Raw genomic sequence first — 17,659 nt, 5'->3', positions numbered from 1 at the left:
CCCGTTTTCCACCTGCAGGAGGAAGCTTCCTGAGCAGTGAAGCAGGGCTGCAGGTGTTTCTGTCTCTCTCTCCCTCTCTCCCTTTCCTCTCAGTTTCTCTCTGTCCTATTCAATAAAATAGAAAAAAAGCAATAAGGGCAACAAAAGGGAAAAAAAATTTTAAAAAGAATAGAAAAAAAAAAGTGTCCGCTGGGAGCAGTGGATTCATAGTGCCTGCACTGAGCCCTAACAACAATCCTGGTAGCAATAAAAAACAAAACAGAGTGGGCCAGGCGGTGGCACACCTGGGTAAGTGTACACGTTACAATGCGCAAGGACCATGGTCCGGGAGGTGGCACAGTGATAAAACTGGCCTCTCAAGCATGAGGTCCCGAGTTCGATCCCCGGCAGCACATGTGCCAGAGTGATGTCTGGTTCTTTCTCTCTCTCCTCCTATCTTTCTCATAAGTAAAAATTAAAATCTTTAAAAAATTAAAAAAAAAAAAAACAATGCGCAAGGACCAGGGTTCAAGCCCCCGGCCCCCACCTGCAGAAGGAAAGCTTCACGAGTGGTGAAGCAGGGCTGCAGGTGTCTTTCTGTCTTCCCCTCCGCTCTCAATTTCTCTCTCACTATCCAGTAAATAAATTAAAAAAAAAAAGAACAAACAAAATAAAACCAGTTCCCTGGGAGAGGTGGTGCAGTGGATAAAGTGCTGAACCCTCCAGCATGAGGTGCCAAGTTCGATCTCCAGCATCACATATGCCAGAGTGAAATTCTGCCTCTTCCTTCTCGCATGTAAATAGTAAAAAGTACACCATGCAACAGCGGTGAAGTGTAGGGCTTTATGCATAAGGGAAGTTCCTGAGTTTGATGCCTGCCACCTCTTGTCAGAGTGATGCCCTAATTCTCAAGTAACACTTTACTTATTCAGTATTTATTTAGACTTGCTGGAGCCTCAGTGCTGGGTTGCATGGCTTCATTCCACTGCTGCTGGCAGTCTCTCTTTTTTAAATATTTATTTATTTAAAAAAATTTATTATCTTTATTGATTGGATAGACAGAAATCGAGAGGGAAGGGAGGGACAGAGAGACACCTGCAGCACTGCTTCACCATTTGTGAAGCTTTCCCCCAGCAGGTGGGGACTGGGGGCTCGAACCTAGGTGTGCACTCAACCAGGTGCGCCACCACCCGGCCCCAAATGTTTATTTACTTAACATTTGAAGGACTAGGTGGTGGTGTACCTGGTTGAGCGCACATGTTACAGTGCACAGGTTTGAGCCCCCCATTCCCCACCTGCAGGGGGTAAGCTTTGCGGGTGGTGAAGCAGGGTTGCAAGTATCTTTCTCCCTCTCTATCTCCCTCCTACTCTCAGTTTCTGGCTGTCTCTATCTGATAAAGATAATAAAGAAGAAAATTATTTTTATTTTTAAACTTTATTTGACAGAACAAAGAGAACTTGAGAAGGGAGGGGAGATAGGGGAAGAGAGAGACAGAGAGACACCTGCAGCCCTGCTTCACCACTTAGGAAGCTTTTCCCCTGCAGGTGGGGTCTAGGGGCTCAAACCTGGGCACTTGTGCATAGCAGTACAAGCACATAACCATGTGTGCCACCACCCGGCCCCCTAAAAAAGAAATTATTAAAACACAACATTTGATAAGGACAGAGAAAAATTGAAAAGGAAGGGGGGGGAGGGAGACAGGCAGAATGACACCTGTAGTCCTGATTCACTGCTCATGAAGCTTTACCGCTGCAGTTAGGGGACCAGGGGCTTGAACCCGGTCGTTGTGCTTGGTGACCTGTGCACTCAGCCACTCTGCCCCCTTTCTTTTTTCTTGAAATGTGTGTGTGGAGGGGAGTTTGAAAGAGAGCTTCTGAGTAATGCTGGGGCTCGGGTCCCTGCCTTTGATACGGCGTGCAGTCTGCCAGGTGGGTTAGTTCCTAAGCCCTCCCTTTCTCCTTCTCTCTGTTAATTTCTGGTTTTGGGGAGTGAACTTGGGGCTTCCTGCATGCACAGTGTCATTGAGTGGCCTCCTGAACCAGCTCTCCCACTTTTATTTGAGGGAGGGAGGAAAGGTGCCGAGGTACTGCTGCACCAGCCATGGAGCTCCCTGTGCTGTGTCCATATGGTGCCCAGGCTTGAACCCAGGGCTTGTGCCTGGTAAGGCACTTGCTGTACTGGCTGAGCTGTTGCTTGGCCCCAGTTAAAAAAAAAAAAAAATGAAGTTGTGTGCTAGTTTCCAGGAGATGAGTTGGGCTCAGGCTTCATCTTAGTTTGCTGGGTTCTTTTTTGTTGAGTTCTGAAATTTTTTCAAACTTCAGTATCACTTTAGAGTTCTGAATTTCTTGAAGTATTTAAGACACAGCTGCTAGACAGCATGATGGTTCTGCATAAGACTTGCCTACATGAGGCTCCACTGCCCCAGCCTTTGTCCCCAACACCATCATATGCCAGAGCTGAGGAGGGCTCTGGTCTTTGTCATGAAGATAAAAAAGATATAGGGGCCAGGTGGTGGCACACCTGGTGCTCACATTACAGTGTGCAAGGACCTGGGTTCAAGTCCCTGGTCCCCACCTGAAGGGGGAAAGCTTCATGAGTTGAAGCAGGGCTGCAGGTGTCTCTTTGTCTCTTTCCCTCTCTCTCACCCTCTCCCCTCTCAGTTTCTCTCTGTGTCTATCCAATAAATAAGTACAGGTTATTATAAAAAATAATAGTTGTTTGTCCAGCACTTGCCTTTGGAGACTACACTGGCGTGCTTTTCTCAGAGCCGGTGCCTTTCGGAATCTCTGGGAACTGACCAGTTACCACCAGTGCAGGGCAGAGACAGTGGAGCCACTGCCTTTTGGCTTGAGCCCAGCCAAGGTTTAGTGAAGGTCACTGAGCTGGGTCTTCTCATTCCAGAGAAATAGTAACAGGACAAATCAAAGGGCATTCTGTGATTCCTTTGGAGAGAGCCCTAGCCCGTTTTTTTCTCCTTCCCTCTTCCACCTCATTCTTTTTTATTTTCACTAGAACACAGCTCAGTTCTGGCTTATTATGATACCAGGGACTGAACCTGTGAGTTCAGAACCTCAGTCATGAAAGTCTTTGCATAACTACTATACTGTTTTCTCCCTTCCTTTCTGTCTCTCTCCCCTATTCTTTCTTGCCACCAAGGTTATTGCTGGGGCTCGGTGCCTGTACTAGGACTCCATTGCTCCTGGCAGCTGTTTTCTTTTCGTACTTTTATTTTTCTCCTTTCACTTGCAGCTCTGCTGTTTTACTGCTTGTGAAGGCTCTCCCCCTGCAGATGGAGCTTGGGTCCTTGTACATGTTGAAGTGTGGACTGAGCTGGTTGTGCTTCCCATCATTTCCTTTCTTTCTCTCTCTCTCTCTCTCTCTCTCTCTCTCTCTCTTTCTCTCTTTATGTGCCTCCAGAGTTATTGCTGGGGCTTGGTGCCTGCACTTCGAATCCACTGCTCCTGGAAGCCATTTTTCCCATTTTGTTGCCCTTGTTGTTATTATTGTTGGATAGGACAGAGAGAAATGGAGAGAGGAGGGGAAGACAGAGAGGGGGAGAGAAAGACAGACACCTGCAGACCTGCTTCACCGCCTGTGAAGCGACTCCCCTGCAGGTGGGGAGCCAGGGGCTCAAACTGGGATCCTTACTCCAGTCCTTGCGCTTCGTGCCATGTGTTCTTAACCTGCTGTGCTACCGCCCAACACCCCACCCCTTTTTTTAACCAGAGTACTGTTCAGCTCTGGCTTATGGTGGTGCAGGGGATTGAACCTGGGACCTTGGAACCTTAGGCATGGGAGTCTCTTTGCATAACCATTATAACATCTATCGCCACCCAAATTTTATTTATTTAACGTATAGAGACAGGAATAGGGAACAGGGAGATAGAGACAGACAGATACATGCTGCTCTGCTGCATCACTGGCAAAGCAGGTGGGGGCCTGGGGCTGGTGCCCAGATCCTTGAGCACTGTAACGTGCACTCAGCCAGCTGTACCACTACTCGGCTCCCCATCATTTTCTGCATACTAGGATAAATAATACAAATTAAATGTTTATGGGATAAATAATACATAACTAAGGAACTGACTTAGACTTGCACATCTCAATGTGGGCAAGTAAAGATATATTGCTTGATGAAATTGCAAGCAAATTATAACAGCTTTTATAGAAATATAAACCCCTGGGCTGGAGAGCAACAGATTTTCTTCATGCTTGAGGATCTTGAGTTCATGCGTTCTATTCCTAGCAACACCACAAGCCAGAACTGAGCAGTGCTCTGGTGAAAAAGAAAAAAGTAGGCGCCAAGCTCCAGCAGTAACCCTGGTGGCATAGAAAGTTCCCCGAAGTGAGAGTTCAGCATCAAGACTGCTTTCTTTCTGCATTCTGGACCTTCCACCTTGCTCCCTGTCGTTGAGTAGCTGGCCCAGAGAGTACAGATGCGTCTATGTACATCTTTATTTAATTTAAATTTTGTTTCCTTTTTGTTGCCCTTCTTGTTTTTCATTGTTGTTGTAGTTGTTATTGTTGTTGTTAGATAGGACAGAGAGAAATGAAGAGAGGAGGGGAAGACAGAAGGGGGAGAGAAAGACATCTGCAGACCTGCTTCACCTGCAGGTGGGGAGCCGGGGGCTCGAACCGGTATCCTTTCCCCAGTCTTTGTGCTTTGTGACACGTGTGCTTAACCCACTGTGCTACCGCCCGACTCCCCATTCTTTATTTTTTTAAACGATTTTATTAATAAGAAAGATAAGAGAGAGAGAACCAGCCATCATTGTGGTATATGTGCTGTGGGGAATTGAATTTAGGACCTCATGCTTGAGAGTCCAATGCTTTATTTACTGCGCCACCTCCCAGATCACCGTCCACGTACATTTCAATTGCTGTGACGTGGTCCACTTGTTCCTGTGTAAGCTGTCATTTGAGGGTGTTCATGCTTTGAATTGTACAGCTCTTTTGTCTCCAGCATTGTTTTATTTTACTGTTTGTTTTGAATAGAGACAGAATTGAGAGGGAAGAGGGAGCCACACAGCACATACTCCTACAGCGATGCTTCTTGTTTTGTGAAGCTTCCCTCGCAGGGTGGGTGGGAGATTGAACTGGAGTCCTAGTACATGATAATGTGTATTTTACTGCTTGTGCCACTGCCTGGGCCCATATTTCCAATATTTTTTCCTTTTTTAAACTTTATTTTAGTTACTGGATGGAGACAGAAGTGGAGAGGGGAGGGGGAGATAGAGAGGTAGAGAGACAGACACTGCCTTTTGTTTATTTACTTTTTAATGTTTATTTTCCCTTTTGTTGCCCTTGTTTTTTATTGTTGTAGTGTTTTTTTTTTTTTTTTTTTGCCTACAGAGTTATTGCTGGGGCTTGGTGCCTGCACCACAAGTCCACTGCTCCTGGAGATCATTTTCTCCCCTTTTGTTGCCCTTGTTGTTTTATTATTGTTGTCGTTGGATAGGACAGAGAAATGGAGAGAGGAGGGGAAGACTGGGGAGAGAAAGACAGACACCTGCAGACCTGCTTCACCACCTGTGAAGCGACTCCCCTGCAGGTGGGGAGCTGGGGCCTTGAACCGGGATCCTTATGCCGGTCCTTGCGCTTTGCGCCACCTGTGTTTAACCCACTGTACTACTGCCCGACTCCCATTTACTTATTTTTTTACCAGAGCACTATACCAGGGATCGAACCTATGATTTTGGAGTCTCAGGCATGAGTCTCTTTGCATAACCATCATGCTATCTGTCCCTCCTCCTAGTTTTTTTTTTTTTTAACATATGTGTAAGAGCATAGTATTTGTCTTTGTCTTGACTTATTTTTATTTAGCAAAGTGTCTTCAACTTTCATCTGCTAAAATGTCAGGGCTGGATTATTTATATAGTGAAGTCGTGTTCCATTGTGTGTAGAATGCCTGTCCAGGACTGTTCGTATACGTTCTGTACGTGTCGCAGTCGCTGGTGGACATTTAAACTGCTTTGTGTTTTTGCGCTTATAAGTGATGCACGAATGACTGCGGCTGTGTGTCTTGCTGAGCTTGTGCTTCTTCTTTTTTAAATTTATTAATGAGAAAGATAGGAGGAGATAGAAAGAACCAGACATCACTCTGGTACATGTGCTGCCAGGGATTGAACTCGAGACCTCATGTGTGAGGACTAGTTGCTTTATCCACTGCACCACCTCCCGGACCACAGTACTTGTTTTTTCTTTGAATATCCTGAAGTAGAAGTTCTGGATTATATGGTAGCTCTACTCTTGATGTCTTGGAACCCGCCAGCACAGTGACTTCCTGCCTTTGTGGCTAAGTAGGCATTCTAACCAGAGTGGGGAAGTGGGGGAGATCCCATTGTGTCTTTGATCCCCTTGTTGCCCTGATGATTAATGAAGTTGAACATCTTTTTCGGTGCTAATCTCTCTTTCTCTTTTTATTTGTAGTTTTTTAAGAATAGAAGCATCTGGGCTGAATGGAATTTAGCATCAAAAAGAATCCTCTTTCAGTTCAGAAAGTTGTAAAGTGTATAAAGATGAAGCAGACACCAGAAATTCTTGGCAACAGTAATGGAAAGACTCAGAGTTGTGAAGTGAATCGCGAATGTTCTGTTTTCCTTAGTAAAGCTCAGCTCTCTACCAGCCTGCAGGAGGGGGTCATGCCGAAATTTAATGGCCACGACGCAATGCCCTTTCTTCCGACCGAGAAACTGAAAGACCTGACGTCACGTGTGTTTAATGGCGAGCCTGGTGCTCATGATGCTACGCTTCACTTTGAGTCCCAGGAGATGAAAGGGATCGGGACACCACCCGACACTACCCCTATCAAAAATGGCTCTCCAGAAATTAAGCTGAAAATCACCAAGACGTACATGAACGGGAAACCTCTTTTTGAATCTTCCATTTGCGGAGATGGTGCTGCTGCTGTGACCCTGTCAGAAGACGGTGGACAAAAGCCAAAGAGTAAAGCAAGGAGGAACCGGAAGAGAAGCATAAAGTATGACTCCTTCCTGGAGCAGGGCCTTGTGGAAGCTGCTCTGGTGTCTAAGGTCTCTGATACCGCAGATCCAAAGGTACTTGTGAGCAGTTGGGTAGGGGATGGTGCAGCGGCCACTCTTGAGCTGGGGTCTAGGCTGGGGTGCAAGTTGGGGCAGGTAGCTGAAGCACTCTGCACCTTGCCTGTGTGTGTGAGGCCAGCGACTCTGGGAGAGCCTGGTCCTGCTTCCTTAGACCTACAGCTGCCTGAACTAGGTGCTAGGTCTAGATAGGTTAAGTGCTCAAAGTGAAAACAACTAAAAAGAGGTAAAATCACTTGTTGAACCCAGATGTGACTCTTGGTCTTCAGGCTCTAATGTTTTCACCAACTTCATTGCTAAAGACCTTTATCTGGGGGCTGTGCAGTTGTGCACCGGGTATAGTATGAAGTGCAAGGACCTGCACAAGGATTCCGGTGTAAGCCCCCAGCTCCCCACCTGCAGGGGAAGCTTCACAATGGTGAATTAGGTCTGCAGGTATCTCTCCCTCTCCTTCCTCTCCCAATTTCTATCCTATCCAGTACAATGGAAGAAGAAAAACAAAATGGTCACCAGAAGATTCATAGTGAGCCCCAGCGATAACGCTGGAGGCAAAAAAAAAAAAAAAAAAAAGAAAAAACAACAGTCATGCAAAGAGACTCATGCCTGAGGCTCCAGAGTCCCAGATTCAGTTCCTCACACCACCATAAGCCAGAGCTGCTCAGGGCTCTGGGAAACGAAACAATACATCTTTATCCTAGTTCTGACTGGTGTGGTGCTGGAGATCTGTGTTACCTCCCTGAGTGGGAGGCAGGGTGTGTGCACAAGTGCACCTGTTCGTCTCCTCCACAGGGAAGTCCTGTAGACAGTCCTGCCTCAACTTTCACATTCTTGGTTCTCATCAGAGTCCAGCACATGAGCTCATGGGAAGGAGTGGTCACACGTCAGTGGCCAGCTGGAGAGCCCTATACCACCTATGACGAAACAACATGGTGGTTTCTGTCATGGTGTTTGAAAAGGATAGTGGTGAGCTGGGTAAACGTGCTTAGGAAACTTGGCCTTGGCAGGAGGAGTGAGGGTGCACTGGTGCTCAGCAGTAGAAGCTCCAGGCGATCAGAAGTGTGTGGAGAGGTCCTGGAATCAGTTTGGGTTGGCGTCAGCCCTGACAGGGCTGGTATGCCTAGGTGAAAATTATAGTTCAAGAAAGTCTTACTTATGGGGCCGGGTGGTGTGGCATCTGGCTGAGCACACGTATGCATGGGCTCCGGTTCAGGCCCCCACTCCCCACCTGCAGGGGGGTGCTTCACCAGTGGTGAAGCAGCGCTGCAGGGTCTCTGTTTCTTTCCCTCTTTTTTTTTTCATTTATTTATTTTAATGAGAGATACAGAGAGAGGGAGAGAGACCAGAGCACTGCTCAGCTCTGGCTTATGGTGGTGCTAGGGATTGAACCTGAGACCTTGGGCCCTCAGGCATGAGAGTCTCCTTGCATAACCATTATGCTGTCTCCCCAGCCCTGCCTCTCTCCCTCTTTATCTACCCTTCCCCATCTCAGCTTTCTTTCTTTTTTTGTTTATTTGTATTTTTTTGTCTTTAAAAATTTTTTTTTCTTTCCTTTTGTTGTTTATTGTAGTTATTGTTGTCGTTGTTGTTGGATAGGGCAGAGAGAAATGGAGAGAGGAGGGGAAGACAGAGAGGGGGAGAGAAGACAGACACCTGCAGACCTGCTTCACCGCCTGTGAAGGGACTCCCCTGCAGGTGGGGAGCCGGGGGCTCAAACCTGGATCCTTATGCCGGTCCTTGCGCTTTGCGCCACCTGCGCTAACCTGCTGCGCTACCGCCCGGCTCCCAATTTTTTTGTCTTTAACAGAGTACTGAGCAGCTCTGGTTTATGGTGGTGCAGGGGATTGAACATGAGACTTCAAAGCCTCAGGCTTAAGAGTCTCTTTGCATAACCATTATGCTGTCTACCCCTTCTTAGTTTCTGCCTGTATACAATAAAATAAAAATTATGAAAGTATTAAAAAGATTGTAATTTATTTCCACAGAACAGAGGGGAGATCACCAGGCTTTCCTTGAGTGTTAAAATACTGAAGATGTCTGAGTGCTTTCTGATTGTCAGGAGCCATTTGGATCTTGCTAAGGCAGTGACGGCTCACTTTGCTATTACCTGGGCCCCGCTCCCTGGGTTGGTTTTTCTCAGCTGGAGAGACAGAAGAGGGACAGACACCAGTACAGTGAGGGTCAGACTTGAACTAGGATGCTGCATACGTTTTTTTCAGAATGAGTCACCAAGAACAATCTTAGGCCCCATGTAGGTGTGACACCTCCTAGCCTGTATTTTTTGTCCTAATTTTTTTAGAGTGAGTAAAAAGTAGGAAAAGAGGAGAGACACCAAAGCACCCTTGTGCCACCTATGGTGCTCCCATATGATGCTGGGGTTTGAACCCAGGGCCACCTGGCAGGACGTGTATTCTGCCGGGTGACCTCTCTTCCAGCCTCACCCCCCACCCCCACGCTTGTTTGTGTCAGTTACTAGTTTCTAACAGGAGCACTGCCCAGCTTTGGCTTATGGTGGTGCCTTATGGTGGTGCCAAGGCTTGAATTAGCACCTCAGATTCTCAGGCACTAGACTCTGCTGCACTGCAGGGGTGTTCTCTCCCCAGCCTGCCTCACTCTTCATGGGGGAGGGAACCAGTGTACGCTGTTCCTAACGTAGCCTCCTGATTATGTTGAAACTCAAACAAATCACCTGGATTTTGACTCACTACCCTTTATAATGTCCTCACGATAAACACAAAACTAGTGTGCTATGGAGTAACCTGAGAGCTAATTTTTAAAAAAATGTATATTTATTTATAAAAAGGAAACTGACAAAACCACAGGATGACAGGGCTACAACTCCACACTGCCCTACCGCCTGACTCCCATTCTTGCTTTTTTTTTTTATTGTTATAGTTATTGTTGTTATTGATGTCATTGTTGGATAGGACAGAGAGAAATAGGGAGAGGAGGGGAAGATGGGGAGAGAAAGACAGACACCTCAGACCTGCTTCACTGCCTGTGAAGTGACTCCCCTACAGAGGGGGAGCCGGGGGCTCGAACCGGGATCTTTATGATGGTCCTTGCGCTTTGTGCCACGTGCGTTTAACCCACTGCTTTACTGCCTGACTCCCAGCTTTCCTGTTCTTTAACCCTCTGGGAGTATGGACCTAGGGTCCTCATGGGGTGCAGAAGGTGGAAGGTCTGGCTTCTGTAATTGCTTCCCCACTGAACATGGGTGTTGGTGGCTCTATCCATACTCCTAGTCTGCCTCTATCTTTCCCTAGTGGGGAGGGGCTCTGGGGAAGTGTGGTTCCAGGGCACTTTTGGTGGGGTTGATGCCTGGTTGGCATCATGGTAGCATCTGGAAGCTGGTGGCTGGAAAAAAAAAGTTAACGTATTGTTGACTAATCATGAACCCAAAAGCTGGAATACTGCAGATGAAGATTTGGGATCTCTGTTTTGTAGAGAGCTAGTAGGCCTATTTTAGTTACATTCCAAAGGGCCCATGACTATACTAGTTTTTCTCCTGAGCCTGACCGCTGATATGCAGGTGGACCCAAGTTATTGTCTGGGGAGATGATGTCATGGCTGGAAAAAGGGCCAGAAAGCTGGATCAGGGAAGAGAGTAGCTCCCTAATATGGGAAAGGGGTATAAATACTGTTGACTGGGTTGTTATATATTTATTTGCCTCCAGGGTTATCGCTGGGGCTTGGTGCCTGCACTACAAATCCACTGCTGGTGGCCATTCTCCCCCCCCCCCCCCCAGTTATTGCTGTTATTGTTGTCACTGCTGTTGTTGGATAGGACAGAGAGAAATAAAGAGAGGAGGGGAAGACAGAGGGGGAGAGAAAGATAGATATGTGCAGACCTGCTTCACCGCTTGTGAAGCCATCCCCCTGCAGGTGGGGAGCTGGGGGCTTGAACTGGGACCCTTGTGTGGTCCCTGTTTTAATCTTTTCTTTTCTTTTCTTATTGGATAGAGTCAGAGAAATTGAAAGAGGACAGAGGGAGATAAGAAGAGAGACACCTGGGATTTGGGCAGTAGTGCAGCGGATTAAGCGCATGTGGCGCAAAGTGCAAGGACCAGTGTAATGATCCCAGTTCTAGCCGCCAGCTCCCCACCTGCAAGGGAGTCGCTTCACAGGCGGTGAAGCAGGTCTGCAGGTGTCTTATCTTTGTCTCTCCCTCTCTGTCTTCTTCCCCTCCTCTCTCAACTTCTCTCTGTCCTATCAAATAACGACATCAATAATAACAATCATAATAACTACAACAAAACAAGGGCAACAAAAGGGAATAAATAAATATTAAAAAAAAAAAAAGACGAGAGAAACGTAGCTCTGCTTCACCACTTATGAAGCTTCCCCTTGGAGTTGGGGACCAGGGGCTTGAACCTGGGTCTTTATGGATTACAATAGCATCTGTGCTCAACCGGCTGGGCCACCTCCTGTTCTCTGAGCTAAGTTTTTTGTTAGTATCTATATACTAACAAAACATATACTAACAAAAAATAACATGATAGTTTGTTAGTATCTATATACTACAAAACATATACTAACAAAAAATAACATGATAGTTCTGAACCAGCCATCACTCACTACCACCCACCTCACCTTTGTAGCAACCAGCAAGATCTTGAGACTGTTTCCTTGCTTTAAAGAGGAGGAAAATGAGGCCCAAAGAAATTCAGCAGCTTGTCTGAGTTTGTGTGAGCTTGGGAGTGGACACGCAGCTTAGCGCCTGCTGACTCGCTTCCCTGTAGGAAAGGGGAACACAGGAGGGGTTCCTTCACACTGTCAGCCTCCTGACTGACTTTTCTGTGGAGAAATCTGGGTTCAGGGTTCTAGGGCTCATGTCACAGTGTGTGGAGCTCAGACTCCCAGCGGGCCCTCCTGATGTTGTGAGCACACTGTTCAGTGCTTCCTGGGACTGACACTTCAGATGCAGCCCACGGGCCCATGGGCCCATGGGCTGCAGGGGTCAGAGTTGAAGCAGGTTCCCATGAATATTTCTGGTCAGGTAAATAAAGTCACTAAAGACTGTTGGTGAGGAGACATCCTTGGTGTGGAGAACAGCATGCTCTGCCTGTCATGCTGACTGGGGTGATAGGGTTGGCTTGCTTTTCCAGAGCCAGAGTCTTGTCACGTGCAGCTTCACTACTTCTGACAGGCTTTTCCCTTCAAATGGAGAGAGTCACCACAGCACTGGCACTCCCCCAGTGCCACAATGCTCCTCATGTGGTGCTCGGACTTGAGCCAGACCACCACAGGCAGGGCATGCGTCCTAGCTGGTGAGCTATTTCTACAGTCTGATACATATCTGAACTTTAAGATAAATAAAGGTGACCAAGGAGACAGCTCAGCTGGCAGAACATTGGACTGGTGTGCCGGAAGCTCTAAATTTATTTTTTTCCCCCCTTTTGTTGCCCTTGTTGTAGCTTCGTTGTGGTTATTATTATTGCCCTTGTTGACGCAATTCGTTGTTGGATAGGACAGAGAGAGAAATGGAGAGAGGAGGGGAAGACAGAAGGGGAGAAAGATAGACACCTGCAGACCTGCTTCACCGCCTGTGAAGCGACTCCCCTGCAGGTGGGAAGCTCTAAATTTAATCTCGGGTGGATACTCCCATGTTAAATTCTGTCTTGTCCAAAATAAGTAAATTCTTTAAAAAAAAATTAAATTATCTTTATTTATTTATTGGATAGAGACAGCCAGAAATTGAGAGGGAAGGGGGAAATAGTGAGTGACAGAGATACCTGCAGCACTGCTTCACCATTTGCAAAGCTTTCCCCCTGCAGGTGGGGACCAGGGGCTCGAACCTGGGTCCTTGTGCATTGTAACATGTGCACTCAACCAGGTGCGCCACCACTCGGTCCCATGAATTCTTTTAATAGAATGTCAGTGATGGGAAGCATGCTCCTTTTTAAGGGGTGTTGTGTACGTATCTTGAACCTTGAGTAGAATAATCCTTGATCTTTGAGGACTAGGGGGTGGGTTTAGTGCAAGGACTGGATATATTAGTATGTGCCTTTTGTTCACTTTGTTTTCTCTCTTTTTTGTTGTCTGTCTTCAGATTCCAGTGAAGAAAGAACCTTGTCTAAATTCTGCAAGAGATAAGGACCATCTGCTGAAATATGGAGTGGGTGACTTGGTGTGGTCGAAGGTGTCGGGCTACCCTTGGTGGCCGTGCATGGTTTCTGTGGACCCACTCCTTCACAGCTACACCAAACTGAAAGGTAGAGAGTTTGCCACCGCTTTCTAGCTCCCTCTTCTATTCTCCCTGCAGGTGGGGACCGGGAGCTTGAACCTGAGTCCTTGTGCTAGGTCCACATGCACTTAGGTGCATCACTGCCCGGCCCCCAGGACTTCATGCTTCTAAGTCCAGTGTTGTAACCACTGCACTGCCTCCTGGGTATTATTCTTTTGTTAGAGAGAGGGAGAGAGAGCGAGCGAGCGAGAAAGGAGTGAGAGAGCAAGTAAGAGACTAAAGAATAGCACCACCTTTAATATCATTCCACTTGCTTTGCCTTTTGAATTTTTTTTTTTTTTTTTTACTAGAACACTGCTCATATCAGGCTTTTGGTGCTGCTGGGGAGTGAAGCCGGGGCCTCTGGATATAAACCCTGTGAGCTACTACTTTGCAGTTTCCTTAACCCTATATTTTATTAAATCAGAAATCTGATTTTTTTCCAAGGTGATGACATTTTTTAAAGTTTATTTTACTCATTTACAAGAGGGGGACAAACTGGAGCATCACTACCACATGTGATACTGGGGATCAAACTTGGGACTTTGTGCACGAGAGCCCAGTGATTCGTCCATACCACCACCACCTAGGCTGCAGACGTCGAGATAGAAACAGAGCACTGTTCTGGGTTAGATGGTACTGGAGACTGAGTTCTGAGCCTCACACATGCAGGTTCTTTGCTCAGCTCCTGAGCCACCTCTTGGGCTCATGCTGGCCTTGTGCTGCTCTTGGGTGGTGTCAGGGATTGAACCCAGGGCCTCAGAATTGTCAGTCCTGTGAACTGCATGGCCACTCCCCTCCCTGTGCTCCTTTCTGGGCGGGCTGTTGTCTGGAGGGTGTCCTCTGCATGCCCGTGTGACTGCCCTGCTCCCTAGCAGGCCCTGCTGTTGACGTTGAAGGTGCGGTCGGGAGTGGCGGTGCCGTGTGCTGCTTGGACTCAGCTCTGTGTCCGTCCTGGTGCTCCCTGTGGAGCTGGGACTCGGCCCAGTTTCCTCCAACACGCTGTGTACTGTGTGCTCTACTAAAAGAGTTACTTCTACCTTTATCTTCTAAGCTTTTTATTGGCTTTAGTTTCATAGTCACTTTTTTAAACTCATGATACTCTTGTTGCCACTGGGGCTTCATGCTGCTCAGTTCCACAGCTCCTAGTTAACTCTATTTTTTTCCTTTTGATTCCAGATTGGGGGGTCAGGGAGTGAGAACACACTGCGGTTTGCGCAGCCTTTGCTGTCCCTTATGAGGCACTCACTCCAGGGCATGGGGCTCCAACCCAGGTCCTTGTTCATGGTGGAGTGTACGCTCAGGCGGGGAGACAGCACGGGGTTCCGCAGACACTCTCCGTGTTCATGGTGGAGTGTACGCTCAGGCGGGGAGACAGCACGGGGGTTCCGCAGACACTCTCCTTGTTCATGGTGGAGTGTACGCTCAGGCGGGGAGACAGCACGGGGTTCCGCAGACACTCTCCTTGTTCATGGTGGAGTGTACGCTCAGGCGGGGAGACAGCACGGGGGTTCCGCAGACACTCTCCTTGTTCATGGTGGAGTGTACGCTCAGGCGGGGAGACAGCACGGGGTTCCGCAGACACTCTCCTGCCTGAGGCCCTGAGGTTTCAGGCTCGAATCCCCACCCCCACCTCCCGCACCACTAACAGAGCTGAACAGGACTTTGAGTAAAACAATAAATAAGGGGGCTGTGCGGAGAGGCAGAGGGTTAAGCGCTCATGGCGTGAAACTCAAGGACCGGCTTAAGGATCCTGGTTCGAGACCCCGGCTCCACCTGCAGGGGAGTCGCTTCCCAGGCGGTGAAGCAGGTCTGCAGGTGTCTGTCTTTCTCTCCCCCCTCTGTCTTCCCCATCTCTGTCCATTTCTCTCTGTCCTAGCCAACAACGACAGCACTAACAACAACAGTAACAATAAACAACAAGGACAACAAAAGGGAAATAATAACCTACAGGTGTAGTGATTTGTAGTGCAGGCACCGAATTCTAGTGATAACCCTGGAGACCAAAATAAACAAACAAACAAATAAATCCTTAGCCGGTCCTTGCGCTTTGTACCACGTGCGCTTAAGCTGCTGCGCTACTGCCCAATTCCCAGAGACAGAATTTGAGAGGTTAGGCAGGGATAGAGAGGGAGAGAGGAAGACACCTGCAGCCCTGCTTCACTGCTCATGAAGCTTTCACCCTGCAGGTGGGGACCAGGGGCTTGAACCTGGGTCCTTGCTCACTGTAATGTGTGCGCTCAACCAGGTGTGCCACCACCTGGACCCTTGCCGTCATCGTGTTTTTTTCAATCCGCCCCATTTTATTTGTTTGCTTATTTAATTACTTGTGATAGGACAGAGAGAAATTGAGACAGGAGGGGAAGGTAGAGAAGGAGAGAGATAGACACCTGCAGACCTGCTTCACCGCTTGTGAAGTGACTCCCTGCAAGTGGGGAGCCGGGGACTCGAACCGGCCGTCATCATATATTTATGTCAGATCAGTTTATTTCTGCTTACTTACTAGTTTTCCCCAGGGCCTCAGAACCTCAGGCATGAGAGTCTTGCAGAACCATCGTGCTGTGCTGTCTCTGGCTTGCACTGGAGCTTAGTGCCTGCCTGATTCTACCATTCCTAGCAGACTTTTTTTTTTTTTTCTCCCTTTCTCACTGTTTTCTTTGTAAGTGGCTTAGAGCCACAGGGAGATACGGAGAGAGACAGAAAGAAGAGATACTTGCAGCACAGCTTTCCTCCTGTGAGGGGCCTGGAGGCTTGAACCTGGGTCCTCAGGCATGGTGGCGTGCACTCTGCCTCGTGAGCCTCCACTATTTTCTTTTTCTTTTTTTTAATATTTATTTATTTCCTTTTGTTGTCCTTGTTTTATTGTTGTAGTTATTATTGTTGTTGTTACTGATGTCGTTGTTGTTGGATAGGACAGAGAGACATGGAGAGAGGAGGGGAAGACAGAGAGGGGGAGAGACAGACAGACACCTGCAGACCTGCTTCACCACCTGGGAAGCGACTCCCCTGCAGGTGGGGAGCCGGGGTTCGAACCGGGATCCTTACGCCGGTCCTTGCGCTTTGCGCCGCCTGCGCTTAACCTGTTGCGCTACCGCCGGACTCCCGAGCTTCCACTATTTTCTATTTCCTTTTCCTAGCAAGCTCGTTTTTCTCTGTTGGGCTCTTCTCTTTCCAGCTTTGTGTTTGTGCGTGTTCTGTGTGTGTGTCCTGTGCTCTTTCCTGCTGGTGGCTTCATTGTGGTGGTGGTTGCTGAACTTTCATTTTATGGGCTCACAGCCCACGTGTGGCCAGCTGGTCCTTGATTTCTAGGTTGGGGGAGTCCTCTGAGAGAGAGAGAGCTCCCATAAGTGGCATCAGCTCCCCAGGAAGTGTCCTTTGATTTTTCTTAGGCAGCTCCCTCCTCCTCCTCAAGAGCTCCCTCCTCCTTCCACTTAGCACAGAAATCGGGCCTCTTAATGCCCCCTTCAGCCCTTCCCTTCCTGAGAGAGAAAGAGGCCAAACACTGCAGCTTCATTCTGCGCTGAGGGGGCCGGGCTCGATGACTCGTTTCCAGCCTGACATTACTGCTGCTGATCCTGTCCTCTCTGCACCTGGGTTTGAGGCTGAGCATCTCTTTCCCTTGTCTGTGTCACTTCTGATTCTCCTGTCGAGTGTGGTCTCCACCTTGCTGTCAGGAATGACAGCAGTGAACCTTGAGTTCTACCTCGTGACCACCTGCGTGTGGGGGGCCATCGGTGCTGTTATGTCCCTCTGAGCTGGGGGGTGGGGCACCAGCCCACTCACTGCCTCCTTCACTCTGCCAGGCCGCCCTCTTATACCCGCTTTGTCTTACTGTTCGCTGAAGGAGGGAGTTCAGTCAGTGTCCTTCCCCGGCCAGTCTGGAACCATATCCTTCATCGACGTGTTTTTTCTTTGGCGTGGAGCCCGGTGGGATTGATAGGGTAGCGTTTGTTTTCTGCTTAGCAGATTCGACAGGAACAAGTAAAGCAACTTGCAAGCAGCTCTCAGCTTGCTATTAATAGCTTTGTGTAATTCACCCAAAATTCTAACTATGAACTTCTAACATTTTATTTTAAAAACTAGGTCAGAAAAAGAGTGCACGTCAGTATCACGTCCAGTTCTTTGGTGATGCCCCAGAAAGAGCTTGGATATTTGAGAAGAGCCTTGTAGCTTTTGAAGGAGAAGGACAGTTTGAAAAATTATGCCAAGAAAGTGCCAAGCTGGCACCCACGAAAGCTGAGAAAATCAAGGTGCTAAATTCTCTTCACTATAGTAGACCCCCACTGTCTTGACGCTGTTATTTATCTTGTTTTCTGCTTCCAGTTGCTTGAAATGCTGTAACGGCTTCTTAGCCTGACTATTGACTTTTGCCCAAGTTCACTGTGCTGTAAAACAGGA

At 47.9% G+C, this 17,659-nt stretch overlaps 1 protein-coding gene across 5 annotated transcripts in view; it reads left to right on the top strand.

Annotated features, from left to right (window-relative positions):
- The window catches only part of NSD2 (nuclear receptor binding SET domain protein 2), a 72,679-nt gene that overhangs the window by 9,839 nt on the left and 45,181 nt on the right, over positions 1-17,659 (top strand). For all 5 annotated transcript variants that reach the window (XR_009549056.1, XM_060188346.1, XM_060188347.1 and 2 more), the window contains exons 2-4: positions 6,410-7,035; positions 13,088-13,250; positions 17,345-17,511. Coding sequence is in view for 4 of the 5 variants with exons in the window: in XM_060188346.1 (XP_060044329.1) it covers positions 6,439-7,035; positions 13,088-13,250; positions 17,345-17,511 (927 nt within the window). In the remaining variant the exon portion in view is untranslated. The remainder of the gene's footprint in view (positions 1-6,409; positions 7,036-13,087; positions 13,251-17,344; positions 17,512-17,659) is intronic.

Source organism: Erinaceus europaeus, chromosome 3 (assembly GCF_950295315.1).
Source record: "Erinaceus europaeus chromosome 3, mEriEur2.1, whole genome shotgun sequence".
Lineage (NCBI taxonomy): Eukaryota > Metazoa > Chordata > Mammalia > Eulipotyphla > Erinaceidae > Erinaceus > Erinaceus europaeus.
The sequence above is the reverse complement of the archived record's forward strand: the minus strand, read 5'-3'. Positions and strand labels throughout refer to the sequence as shown.